This window comes from Hemiscyllium ocellatum, chromosome 34 (genome assembly GCF_020745735.1).
Source record: "Hemiscyllium ocellatum isolate sHemOce1 chromosome 34, sHemOce1.pat.X.cur, whole genome shotgun sequence".
Classification (NCBI taxonomy): Eukaryota; Metazoa; Chordata; class Chondrichthyes; order Orectolobiformes; family Hemiscylliidae; genus Hemiscyllium; species Hemiscyllium ocellatum.
The window spans coordinates 21,899,270-21,913,941 of record NC_083434.1 but is presented as its reverse complement, the minus strand read 5'-3'; the positions used below and the strand labels follow the sequence as shown (position 1 = coordinate 21,913,941).

Below are 14,672 nucleotides of genomic sequence, written 5' to 3'. Positions count from 1 at the left end.
TCTAAACTGGCATGAATGCCAGTCCACATTCTGCAGCAAGTGTATATAACTGACTAGGAGCTACACAACCTTTGTGTCAATATCACTGTTTTACAAGAAATAAAGTTAGCTGTCATAGGCTATGTTTGTGATACCAGTTGAACTGACTGCATGGAGAACGTGCTGAGACCACCACGAGTGTAGTGTAAAGTTAGCTTTAAGATTAGAGGGGAAATATTTAAGAGACCTGATGGGTGATGTGTGGATGGAATGAGCTGGTGGAGGAGGTGGTGGAGGCAGGTTAATATGGTCTTTATTTGGAGGCGAATGGACAATTCAAAGTGCTTTGTAGCCATTGAAGTACCTTGGAAGTGGAATCATTGTTGAAATGTAGAAAATGTGGCAACCCAGTTAGCACTTCGGCAAACGTCTCTGATAATCAGTTAATCTGTTTCTGATATTGAATAATAACCGGAACACTGGGAGTAATGCCATTTTCTTCCACATTGTGTCGGAGGAATTATGTACATTCAACCAGAAAGGAAGTTGGGGGTTTTCTAATTAACAGTAAATTAAGCTAATGAGACCACAGCTGTTTATAAACATTATGACACCACTTTTGGGCATATTGACATGAATAATCCCGTTAATTTTATTCAAATAAAATGTATTACTGTGCAGTATGGTAATTCTGAAGACCATAAGAAATAGGACCGGGGTAGGTTGTTCGGCTGCTTGATCCTGCTCTGCCAATCAGTAGGATAATGGCTTATCTGCTGTTTATCAATCTACTTTCCAGTCATTTACTAAACCCTTAATTCTTCTACTGATCAAGAATCTATCCATCTGAGCCTTAAATATGCACAAGGGTTTTGCCCCCACAGCTTTGTCAAGGAGTTCCAAAGTCACTCAACTATCTGAGAGAAGAAATCCTGTTTGTGAGATAATTCATTGCAATTTAAAAGATGTGAGGTGGAGTCCCAACCTGTTTAACTTTGGATATGAGACATACAGCGAATCGTTCTAATGAACCCCATTAGAACTGCCTCCAATGAAGTATCTGTCTTTAAATAAGAGGACCAAAACTGTTCACAGTTCTACAGATAAGACCTCACTGGAGCCTTGCACAATTGCAATGGGATTTCCCTACTATTGTAGTTCAAGCACCATGAAATAAGGGCCAACATTTCAAAAGCCTTCCTGATTATCTGCTGCACCTGTGTTAACTTTGTGTTTTGTGCACAAGATCACTCCCAAGTCCCTTTGGGTCACAACTTTATTCAGTTTTTTTGCTATTTACATTATACTCTTCTTTTGTCCTCCCTTCCAAATGTACGGCAGCATGCTTTCCTACGTTAAACTCCGTTTCCCAGTATTTTATCCACTTGCTTTATCAATATTTCTCTTACCAAAGTGTTTTATCATAGAAAATACTTAAATAGTTCAATTCCTTCATCTCAAGGCAAGACCTGAGAATGTGTTTTTTTAGGAGCTTTATGTCTAACTTTTCCATCTGCACTGTTGCTGAGGCCTTGGTGATCCACCCGGCTGTGGATTTTTAGATTCACTGTAATCATACCCATTAATGTGGCAGATCTATATTATTTGCAGCTGCTTTGAAATATGAATGGCAATCAGTGCTTCCTGACAATCAAATCTGAGCTGAACAATCAGCTCTTCCATTTTGACCTCATTACTATTTTGAGTGGGAGCAAGTTTCAGCAAATATGTTTTACCAATCCCTGGATGCTTGGTTCTTCCTAGTGTTGGGTTTGTTTTTAGTGAAAATTGAATTTGCTTTTTTACTAGCCAGACCTAAAGTTTCATCAGTAATTAGACTAATAAAATACCATTAAATATTGCTGTATAAGTGAAGACGACGTTTGGTATGCTTTCCTTTATTGGTCAGAGTATTCAGTACATGAGTTGGGAGGTCATGTTGTGGCTGTACAGGACACTGATTAGGCCACTTTGGAATATTTTAATTAGATTAGATTGCTTAGTATGGAAACAGGCCCTCTTACGGCCCAACAAGTCCACACCGACCCTCCAAAGAGAAACCCACCCAGACCCATTCCCCTACATTTAACCCTTCACCTAACACTACGGGCTGTGTAGCATGGCCAGTTCACCTAACCTGCACATCTTTGGACTGTAAGAGGAAACCGGAGCACCCAGAGGAAACCCATGCAGACACTTGGAGAATGTGCAAACTCCACACAGACAGTTGCCCGAGGCAGGAATTAAACCTGGGTCTTTGGCGCTATGAGGCAGCAGTGCTAACCACTGTGCCACCATGCCGCCCTTGCGTGCAGTTCTGGTCTCCTTCCTATTGGAAAGATGTGAAACCTGAAAGGGTTCAAAAGAGATTTTACAAGGATGTTGCCAGGGTTGGATGATTTGAGCTATGGGGAGAGATTGATTAGGCTAGGGCTGTTTTCCCTGGAGCATCAGAGACTCATGGGTGACTTGTAGAGGTTTATAAAATCATGAGGGGCATGGATAGGGTAAATAGACAAAGTCTCTTCTCTGGGGTGGGGGAGTCCAGAACTAGAGGGCCTAGTTTAGGGTGAGAGGGGAAAGATATAAAAGAGCCCTAAGGGGCAATGTTTGCACGCAGAGGGTGATAAGGTGTATGGAAAGAGCTGCCAGAGGAAGTGGTGAAGGTAAGTAGAATTGCAACATTTAAGAGGCATCTGGATGGGTGTATGAATAGGAGGGGTTTGCAGGGATATGGGCCAGGTGCTGGCAGGTCGGGCTAGTTTGGGTTGGGATATCTGGCCAACACAGACAAGTTGGACTGAAGGGTTTGTTTTCGTGGTGTACATCTGACTCTGACGTTAGACATGAGGTGCATTGAATTTTAGCTGTAGGGAGGTAATGAGCCTCTGTTAACTAAAGAGATAATAGTCAGATGTATTTTTGAAAGTCTCTGGACTGACCAATTCAAATACTTTTATCATTATTGCATTTGTGTCATATTGGTCAGAAACAAATTGATGGATTTTCCGGTTAAAAACTATTACAGCACAAAGTTAGCATCAACTTCTTCCACTTTGTACAATGCTGTTCTTTTTCAAACTTAATGTCTTCTAGAATAAGCACATCAAACAATGATTAAAATACATCAAGGCAGTCTAGTTTTTGAAGGTGAGGACGAGGTGCGGCTCCTAATTGCCACTGAGATCGCAAGAAACAAGCAAATTTATTGTAAATTTTACTTCAGTTTTTAATTAAAATACTGATGTATGTTTAAAAGTGGCCATTTTAATTTGCTAGAATGTTGTGTGACATGGAAGTTAATTTATTTAACATAACTGTACTGAGCTTGCAAATTGATAATTCTAACATGGATTGATGCAACCTTTATGCTACCTTAATCCAACTATAGAGATTTTGTTTGGGCTTATTTGGATTGTACCAAAATTTCGTGTGTATATTGTACTTCCACAGCAATACAGAACAAAACTTGCTTTAGCTTTAAATGTCAATCCATTTTCTGTGCTGTGTGGAGAACAGTTTGACAAAGATTTGGATTTTGCAGTTGTAATGGTGACAAAACGCTATTCATTGCCATTACCTTATGAAAGAGACTTGCAATAACTGCAGGTATCTGCACATGCTGAGTTGAATGTGGAAGTTCTAAAGTTGCTGCAAAGATCTCTTCCCTGCTACCCTATAAGATGCATTGTATAAAGCCCTACAAACAGCAAACTTTTTAAAAAATACTGAATTGGTGAAAATGTATTCTTTCACATTTTCAGTGTTAAATGTTATGATTAATGCAATATGATTGCATTGTCTCTCAAATCCACTAGTCAATAGGTCATAATATAAAATTTTTTTTTCTAAAATTACCAAGAAAGTCAATGAAATAACTTGTCCATATCATGTCTTAAATGAGATCAATCAATTGGATTTCTTATTAAACACGATTTTGGTTTATTTTCAAAACAAAACTTAGTCAGTGAAGGAATAACACACAGTCAGCCCAAGAGATGTATGAATGCTTATCCTTCTAAATATTCCAAAATACATATACACACGTTCTCAACCACTCTCCCTCCCTCCCCTCGTTTTCAGTATTGGGAGATATCAGCTGACATCTTGTTCTTAGCAGATTTCTCTCCAACTGAAATAGGTAAAAGAGAAACTTTCTCTCCAAGCTAGTCACTGTTCAACAACGGCCTGTTACCAGTCATGTGATTTAGAAGAAGCTTTGCTTAAAAAGAGCCATTAGTGAACTTCCTTGAAAGAAACCACTCAATGTCGATAAAACTTGAAATAAATTATTTTTGCACGGTTCTTCACAGCCTGATTCTTTCATGCCATGTTGAAGAATTTGATTATCTTAGCATTTAAAGATCTCCAAATGTTGCATGTGATTCGTGAAATACAATTTGGTTTTTTACATGTAGCAGTGTAATAACACAGCTAATGGTACAACTTCTCTAGCCATGGACAACTTATTTTTTGTCAATTATGATGAATTCCAGGGAATTGTTTCAAGTGTGTTTTATAATCATGTCATGTTTTATTTCTAATATCTTTGTCCTACTTGTCCACTCACTGGAAAATTTGAAAAAAAAACAATTAATTTGCTTTACTTTATGGTTTGTATGCTGAGAATTCTTAAATGTGATTGCTTCTTGCCTGCTTTGTTGTTCCTTTTGCTAGATATTGTAGATCCCTTGACTTGGCATCAGATTTCTTTTAACATTGAGAGGAGTGAAATTCATATGAGTTTGCTATGTTCTTGAGGGTAGGTTTCTTCAAGCTCACTAACAAGTGCTGAATTTGTGCCAAAGTCACAAAACATAAAACCTGTAACTATTTTTGCCTCTTTCTTTCTATCCACAATGTCAGCTTTAGCTAGAAAGGTTCATTTCATGGGAGCAAGACTGAGTATAAACATTGTCCATAGAAAAGAAAGGGCAGCGCATTTACCAATTGAGTTTGGTTTGTTTTTTTTTGGTAAAATTATTCTGCAAGTGTAGAATTGAACAGCTTATTTAACCGATTATGCAATGTCTTGCTTGGTGCTATCTACTCTAATTCTATTGCAGTGCTTTTTTCCTCCGTTTCAAATTCATTACTTAATGTCAGGGATTATAATTGTATTTTATAATTATGGTAAGTTTCTGCTTCACATTTTGTTTTAGTTTAACATTGTGAGCCAGTAGTATCCAATGCATAGATCTAATGTTGCTAGCTTCTCTTTAAGTTCAGTTGTCACAGGCCCAAATGATGCAGCAGGTTAAACTTCATAAATTATTCAATTTTAAAAGAAAGTTGCAGTGTGTGGAATTCATCTTTCTGGAAATGAATTTTCAAGCTATCACCTTCCTGAGTATATTTTACAATGAGCACTTTATATCCAAAAATATATTTCAAAGATGTTAGGCCTTCTAAATGATCGTCTTTTAAAAATGGTTTTAATGAATATGTTTATTTTTAAAAAACTTGTTTCCTTTCCAGTTTATTCTCCAGATATGCCATCCAGACTTCCAATTCAGGATATTTTTGCAGGACTGGTTACAAGTATTGGTACAGCAATAAGATACTGGTTCCATTACACATTGGTGGCCTTTGCATGGCTGGGAGTTGTACCCCTCACAGCATGTAAGCATTAGACTACATTTAATACAGTTTCAAATCATTATTGACATGTACAAATGAAATTATAGTGCATTTTTATATTTTTGAATAATTTTAGGAAAGTTGGTTTGTTTTCCACACTTTATCTTAAATTTCCCAATTATGTTCAAATCTGAAACTTTTAAACTTAATGTTTTGCACTAAGATTAAGTTGGTCAATTGAAGTTATATAGTGAGGTACAATAAAATTTTGAATGATATACAGTTGATTCTGCTATAACATGTTTCTTCAACACAAATTAGCTTTAACGCAATAGGTCTATTTGTAGAAAGTGAACTGTACTTACCTACATTGGCTATAATGCAATTCCAGTCCCATTAGCTTAAATGGTGCTGCTATTGCATGATTTTCTGAGGACCTGAGAATGGAACTATTGCGAACTATCAGAACTGAATGTAGAGTCAAAGCTGGCCCTCCAACCCATTATATCCCTACCAGTTCTTTGTTAAGCCAACTCATTCTTCTCAGGAAATTGGTTCTCCAATTTTATTCATTCAAAAAGAATAATGGAATCTGTTGAATAATTATGGAAAGTAAGATTGTATTATTTTTAAATCTTATTTCCTATCCCTTTTAATAGTTTTTTAATGTTTGCTTAGAGTCTTGAGCCTTGTAGAAGTTGATGAAGCATGTTACAATTAAAGGCATTTTTGAGAAACTAAAATTAAATTCATTTCATTTATCCTATCTGAGGTGGCGATTAACTTCCAGTTTGTACACGTTCTACTGAATAAACAAGTCTTAATAAATATTGAACTATCTTAAAGTGTTACAAGATAATTTCCTTCATTGCATCCTGATTTAATCCATTAGAATGTTCGTGTCTATTTGACACAACTTGGACATTGTCCATTATTTTAAATGAAAACTTTAATTTGTTATTAATTCTGCTATGGCTTCTATTTTGTGGAATCTCTTTAAAAGTACCTTTCACTCCCTCGTCTCCATTTTGGCTTTTGTTGAAATGATCATAGCATCAGTGTGTTGGGGTTTGGGATCACATTACCACGATGCTGTGGAATGTTCCACTTTGAGCATGCCAACGAGTTTGATGCACCACCACCCTCCCCATAACTGCAAAGTTTAAAGCCAGAGAACATAACTGAATTGGAGACCACTTGTGCTTGACTAAAGGTCTGAGACAAAATATGGTTGTCCAAATTGATTGATTCCTCAATGCGGGAACTGTCCATAGCTGACAACTAATTATGATTTTGACTGGATTATGAAAATGACTACAAAATAGCAGGTTATTCTGCATCTGTATTTGGACCTTAAAATGGTGTATTTTATGTTGAACATCTCTAATGCAGGTCTCCATTTCCCTGATTTCCCTCTCTATAATCATATTCAAGATGAAATTCCCACAATGACTTGCGCAGGGTCTTTGGTACATTTTGCCAAATTTGACCTGTTTCTTCACTAAAATTTGACTGTTACTAGTTATGCATAATTTCTTCTACATTTTTTGATTTTCATTTGGAAATATGCTGAGATCATCATTTTGAAATGTATATGCAAGGTGATGAGTGCGCCAAAATGGTGAATGCTTGCTGTTTTGTGTAGGATGAAAATTTAAAATATTCTATTCAGAAAGACAATCATAGCTCAAGTGACATTTCACACTCCCTTTTTTCCCCCTATTTAGGCCGTATCTACAAATGCTTGTTTACTGGCTCTGTGAGCTCACTGTTGACACTGCCACTAGATATGTTATCCACGTAAGTTTTTTGTTTAAAAGTAATTTTATGGAGCAGCATAAGTACAGAAAATGTATAGTTCCTTAATATATTGAGACTTTAAATATTATTGGTCTCCATTCACTAACTGATTTGAAGTTTTAAATATTCTTGAATACATATGTGGTAACATAATCTTTTCTGTTCCAGTTTTTGTATGCTTCCTGAATCATTCTTTACAATAAGAGCTGGTATTTATTCAGACCTTTTTCTATATAAAACCTGATCATGATTTCAGTTTATTTCTATACATTTTTTTCATATGGAGATGTCTCAAAATATTTCACACCAGTTGTTTTCTTGAAATGTATATACCTCTGGTATGGGGAAACACAGCAATTGACTTTTAAACACTGCACTCCCGTGCGCAACAAGATAATTTCACGGCTAAGCTGTTGTCATGTTGGGTAGAAGGGAAATGTTGGCTGGGACAAAATAAAGAATTAATACTGTTCTCTGTAAACAACAAAAAAAACATATTAATGTAAAGGGGAGGCATACCTGTGAAATGAACTATCAGAGCAAGGAATTATTTTGCCTGCAGAGAAATATTCTACTATTTTTCGGGCTGCAAACTGATTTGTCAAGTAAAAATTTATTCTTAGCAGCTAACATGTAGTGATTACATTCAGCATTTCCCAACGGCGTAAACTTGGTTGTGCAACCTGATGTGATGTCAAGATTTTTAGAAGAGATGTGTCCAATGTTTCATCCTACAGTTCTGTCTTTCTGGTAACCACCAGTCCAAAGTGCCGAGCTTTGCTTCCAGGTTCGGTCTAATGAATTTCTCATCTGAAGCACAAGTACCAATAACATAATTTTTAATCCATCATGCCACTATGTTAGTGCCATGTTTCATTCCTTTTGTCATTGCTGACTTGTCAAATGCTACTGTAATGCATTCAGCTATTAGTGATACTTGTTATTTTCAAACAACATAAATGTTATTGCAATGCTTTCGTTTTCCTTTATTTCCTCACCCTATGCAAATCTCCCTTCTGTCAGCAATTTCAATTTGGTTCTGTGAAATCAAGTTCAAAAGGTGTTTTTGAATGAATTCTAGTAATTAGTACAAGTTAAACACTGGTTTTAAACAATTTCTGATGTGTTGCTTAATTTAACAATTGCACTTTTAGACCTTTCATAACTGATAGCACTTCTGGCTCAGATACTGGTTTTGTTCAAGGTTAGCCAATTTTGAATTTGTATATTTTTAAATGTACCCATATGTGGGGAAGACTCCTTTAATTCAGATATGGAGCTACAGGTTTTATGAATTGTAAACTTTGCATCATTTGTTTGAGCCACATGATAAGTACAGATTTGCCCAGTTGTACATTATGCATTAAAATTTCAAATCACTTTTAAGTGTAGAACTGATTCTGCATATTTAAACTTCTGTTCTGTATATTTCCAGAGAGAATCTGCTGGCAGACTCTTTGCAAGGTTGTTTTGTGGTAACATGCACACTCTGTGCATTCATTAGCCTTGTGTGGTTGCGAGAACAAATTGTGCACGGTGGAGCTCCACAGTGGCTGGAACAAAACCAGGCCCAACCGCCCAATGGAGTCGGACAAAATGAGGTAGGGGCTATAGAAATGAATTTTTGTTTGTTGCTGGAAGTAATAAGGAAGATGATGGGCAATGTAATTCAACCTTTACATGTGCTTCTTTCCTCATAATATATATTAATATTTTATTATTTGTATCCTTGTCTATATTATGTAGTTTAGGATTTTTAAAAATGATTTTGTATCTTCTAAAATCAAATTATTTTCCATCTTTTAAACATAATCATTTCAGTTTTTTTACACTGTTACTCTGTGTAATTATCCATCACTCCCAAGCAAAGTGCTCAGTGGTCAAAACATGAATTGTAAACAAGACTCTGTATACTACATTGACATTGCTCATTGTAATGCCAACTGGCTACATAGTACAGCAAATTCAGAACCACTTATTGTTTGGCAAACTTATGACAGTAGATGAGTTATGTTAAGAAAAGGTTGTAGACTGCAATGAACTGCATCATGTAGATACAGACTGAGCAATAGTAATTAAACATGTTAATTACACAATTTAAATATTTCTCTCTGTTTCCATAATGGTGATGTCTCGGCAGCAACGTTAATGCAGTGAATTTAAACGCCCACTTGTCCTTGTGCTGTAATTTGTATACAGGCTTGATGAGAGATACAAAGTTGAGAATTACACTTTGGGTTTTGACCTTTCTACTCCTTCCCAACTGACCTGAAATCTTTAGAGCAAACCTATAACATTTATTGAAATGTTTAATCATTGAATTTTGTATAATTAATTAGCAATTTCAATCCTGCAGCCTCCAGCAGCTCCCAATGCTGCAGCTGAGAACCCCCAAGCTGCTCAACCAGCCAACCAGGCAGAAAACCCAGCAGCTGGTGCTGCCGGGGTAGCTCCTGCAGAAGCTGAGAATGCCGATGTTCGGGTAGATGAGGGTGAGAATGAGGATGATGAAAATGATGATGAAGATGATGCTGTAGTAGAAGATGGAGCTGATGCCAACAATGGTGCTCAAGGTATTATGGATATATCAGTGGTATGTGACTTCAATAATTTAAATTGGTGCAAACCTTTCCTCTTCCAAATCCAAGAAGAATACTTTGGTGGTAACGCGTTAGTCAAGAGGTAGGCATAAATCTGTTCATTTAATCAATACTGTCCTTGTGCAAAACTGTAACTGCTACAAGCGCTTGCTTTTGCATGACATGTGCCCACCCATGGACAGCCATTTAGTTGTCTTCTGTATCTTGCCCAATGTCAGGATGTGCGTACATACCCAAATTGCTCATGAAAATTACAAATGGGGTTGAACGAATCCTTTGAGTAAGTTCTTTATCCTTCCTAGAACATTCCTTATGGCCCTCTTTCCAAAATGTCCTAGTAGTTTGTTGTCAATGTTTATATTGCAAAGTTCCAAACTGACTCCAGGCTCTCAGCAATCTGTTTGACTCTTAACTGCATTTTAAAATGGCCCAGTTTGCCACTCCATTGTATCTAACAGCTTAAGCTTCAAAAAAGGGTAAGTCGATTGGCATCAGAAATGGCAATGACCAACTCTGTCCTTTCGACCCTGCTGAATCCTCCAAACTAAGATCTGGGTTTAGTGCCAAAATTGGGAGGATTGTCTCGCTAGTCAAGCAAGCAGCCAGTCATAGCCATACTTTCAGAATTATACTGTATAATAAATGTCCCAGACATTGCCATCACTGCACCTGAGTATGTGCTGTCCCACCAGCAGGATAGACTGAACAAGGGTGGTGCTGCAGTGGTTGGGAGAGATTTATCCTGGGAGTGCTTAATGTTGGTTCTGAACCCCATGACATTTTAAGGTCAGATATGGGAAGGGAAACTATCTACTGAAAACCACATACTGCACCCCTTCCACTGATGAATCAATATTGTATTTTGAGAACCACGTAAAGGAAAGTGTGTCGCAAGGGCATCTGGGTGTACTTTGGGTTGGGGACTTAATGCCTGTAAGTGTCTCAGCAGTACCACTGCTGACCCAGCTGGCCAAGTCCCTAAGAGCATCTTTGCTAGACTGGGTTTGTGGCAAGTGGTGAAGCAACAACAAGGACAAGCATACTTTACATAATCCAATCTGCTTGCTGCAGATGCATCTGTCCGTGACAGTACTAATGAGTGACCATTACACAGTCCTTCTGGAGATAAAGTCCTGACTTTATATTCCAGATGCCTTGTATCATTTAGTAATGCAGTACCATGCGCTAAATGGGATAGATTTCGAACAGCTTTAGCAGAACTGCGGGCCACCAGCAGCAGCAGAATTCTACTTCTGCAACTTGATGGTTTGACATTGCAATCAAGAGTGTGACCAGTACTGATTCATTGGGAAATGCAAGAGGGCATGTCAGAGGCAGCTCCGAGCATTCCTGAAAATGAGCTATTGACCCGGTGAAGCTGCATCACAAATGGCAGAAAATGGATTGGATCTGAACTCTGCAGTCCTGCCACATCCTGTTGTGAATTGTGATGGATAATTAAACAACTCACGGGAAGAAGCATCCCACAAATATCCCTGTCCTCGATAGGTAGGCCCAGCATGTCCGTGCAAATGACAAAGCTGAAGTATTTGCAGCAATCTTCAATTGGAAATGCTTAGTGAATGATCCATCTCGGACCGGACCAAATTATGTAAGATGCCAGACTTCTGCAAATTCAATTCACTTTATAAGCTATCAAGAACTGGCTGAAGGCCCTCAATACTGTGAAGACAATGGACCCTGGCAACATTTCAGTAATTGAAGTACTGCAGAGGTTGCCACACCCTTTGCCAAATTGTTCCAGAAGAGTTAAAAGACTGTTTACCCAATCTCATGAGAAATTGTCCAGGTATGCTATATACAATTAAGCAAGTCAAATCCAACCGGTCAAATGGCACCCTTCAATTTACTATCAATCTTCAGTAAAGTGATGAACAGCATATATATATAAAAAAATGAACAGTATAAGACAGCACATATTTTCTCTTTTGAGACTCTCTGCGGAAATTGAAGTTGAAACTGCTCTGACCAGAACCCTAGGAAGGTGTTACAGTTTGAAAATCATGGATATTGTCAAGCCATGTAATAAAATGTTGCTTTTTAGAAGCTGTAAGAGGGAGAATTTGAGCCTAACAGCACTGAGAGTATTTCAAGTTAAGGAATTTCTGCTGATGACAGCCCTCAGATTCATTGAGCAGCGCAGTATACAAAAGCTATAAGTTAGTAGAGTAATGCAGAATATAACAATCATCCAGAGTCTGCAGATAGAAAGCATCCATCACTCTCGCTCCCTCTCCCGAGCGCTCTCGCCTCCTCTCCCAAGTGCTCTCGCCCCTGAAATTTCCTTGATTTTTCTGCATTCTTTTTCTTCAAAGAAAAAGTTGCACAAGAAAAGATCTGAATTCTCCTGATCAACCATCAAATCAAATGTCAGTCATTGTTCTTCAGGCAACAGTGCATTATCATTGTAAAAATCATAAGGAGTCTGAGAAATATAACTTTCCACCATGTGGTCTGAACTTTGTTCTTTTGGAAATTTGTTTACCCAGTGTTCTTTTTCCAGTTGTAAATATTAAAAGGTTTTTTTTGTAGAAAATCATAGAATCCCTGCAGTGTGGAAGCAGGTCATTTGGCCCACTGAGCCCACACAGCCCCTCAAAAAAGCATGCGACACAGACCAACCTCATCCCTAAAGTGCTGCTTTTCCCATTTGCTCATTCGCCTAGCCTGTACATCTTGTACACCATGAGCAATTTAGCAGGGTCAGTTGACCTAACCTGCACAGGGGAGGAAACCAGAGCACCTGGAGGAAACCTATGTCGACACTGAGAATGTGCAAACTCCACTCTCACAGTTGGCCAAGGCTGGAATCCTTGGTGCTGTACAGCAGCAGTGCTAACCACTGAGGCACTGTGCCACCATTTTTTCTGTACTGTTGTGATTGTGTTTATTGGGGTTTTGAGGGTGTATAGTTTGCATAAAATTAGAAAACTTTTATTTTTTGCTATGCGGAACATATTACAATATATTACCTACGTTAATGTTGCAACCTGATGGCAAATGAGTTAGTGGTATTGTCACTGGACTGGTAATTCAAGATCCCAGTTCTTGGACATGGGTTTCAATCCTGCCAGGGCATGTAGTGACATTTGAATTAAAATAAAACATCTGAAATTAAAAGCTACCTTCATGGCAACCATATAATCTTTATCAACGGTTGTAAATATCTGTCTCCTTCATTAATATTCTTTAGGAAAGGAAATCTGCCATCCCTTGCCTATTATGGACGATGAGAGTCCAGACGCAGAGCAGTGCAGTTGACTCTAAATTGCTCTTTTAAATTTTGCAGCAAGTAACTTAATTCAAGGGCAGCAAGGATTAGTAATAAATCCTTGGTCAGTCATTACTGCCCACATCATAGGAACAAAAATAATTTAAATTGGTAATTTTTATGGTCTCATTGGGATTTTATACATTTTTACATACTGTGGCCTGTGGAACAGTGGGCATGATTATTGGCATTTTTCACGGGTCCTGACAACAGCTCCATGAAACGGCACTTGCTTAGCAATCATCTGCTTACCGGTGGGAGTGATGGCGGCAGGTGGCTGTGGTTAGCACTGCTACCTCATCCCCTGGGATCAGGGTTTGATTCCAGCCTCCGGTGATTGTGTGGAGTTTGCACATTCTTCCCGTGTCTAAATGGGTTTCCTCCGTGTGCTCCGGCTTCCTCCCACAGTGCAGGTTATGTTGATTTGTCTATGCTAAATTGCCTTTTAGTGTCCAGGGATGTGCAAGCAAGGTGCGTTAGCCATGGGAAAGACAAGGTTACAGGGAAAGGGTGTGTTTGGAATGCTTTTCAGAAAGTTGGTGTGAACTCTATGATCCGAATGACCAACATCCACACTGTAGGGATTCTGTGATGCTCTGTTTGGCTTGTGCCAGGGCTAGTCAGCACCTGAGCTCATTAAAGCTTTTGTTCCATATATGGACAAAGGAACTGGGCGGCACGGTGGCACAGTGGTTAGCGCTGCTGTCTCACAGCGTCTGAGACCGGGGTTCAATTCCTGACTCAGGTGACTGACTGTGTGGAGTTTGCACGTTCTCCCCGTGTCTGCGTGGGTTTCCTCCAGGTGCTCCGGTTTCCTCCCACAGTCCAAAGATGTGCGGGTCAGGTGAATTGGCCATGCTACATTGCCCCTAGTGTTAGGTATGGGGTAAATGTAGGGGTATGGGTGGGTTGCGCTTCGGCAGGTCAGTGTGGACTTGTTGGGCCAAAGGGCCTGTTTCCACACTGTAAGTAATCTAATCTAATCTAATTTCAAAAACTGCATTCCAGAGGAGAGGTGATTATTACTGCCTTTGACATTAAGGCCGCATTTCACAATATGGTAGAAAGGAGCCAGAGCAAAACTAGAGACAGAGGGAATCTGGAAAAATTAGCTGCTGGTTAGTCATGTCAGTAACAAAAACCAGATGTTTGTTGGTAACAAGTACCAGCCAAATTCTATCTTCAACAAAATAATCTAACCACCGTTCCTTGACGTTCACTGACGCTACCTTCGTCGAATCTCCCACTATTGGAATTACCATTGACCAGAAGCTGAACTGGTCAAGCTTCATAAATACTGTGGCTATAAGGTTCTATCAAAATTGTGATAGAATCTCTCCCTACTTAGTTGGATGAGTGCAGCTCCAATAACAATCAAAACTTGTACTTGCTTAATTGGCACTGCATCCACAAGCATTCAT

General features: G+C 38.6%; 1 protein-coding gene across 1 annotated transcript in view; it reads left to right on the top strand.

The window, feature by feature from the left end:
• The window catches only part of marchf6 (membrane-associated ring finger (C3HC4) 6), a 77,992-nt gene that overhangs the window by 26,810 nt on the left and 36,510 nt on the right, over positions 1-14,672 (top strand). Inside the window, exons 4-7 of the mRNA XM_060850088.1 lie at positions 5,458-5,601; positions 7,287-7,359; positions 8,795-8,960; positions 9,716-9,932. Coding sequence (XP_060706071.1) covers positions 5,458-5,601; positions 7,287-7,359; positions 8,795-8,960; positions 9,716-9,932 — 600 coding nt within the window. The remainder of the gene's footprint in view (positions 1-5,457; positions 5,602-7,286; positions 7,360-8,794; positions 8,961-9,715; positions 9,933-14,672) is intronic.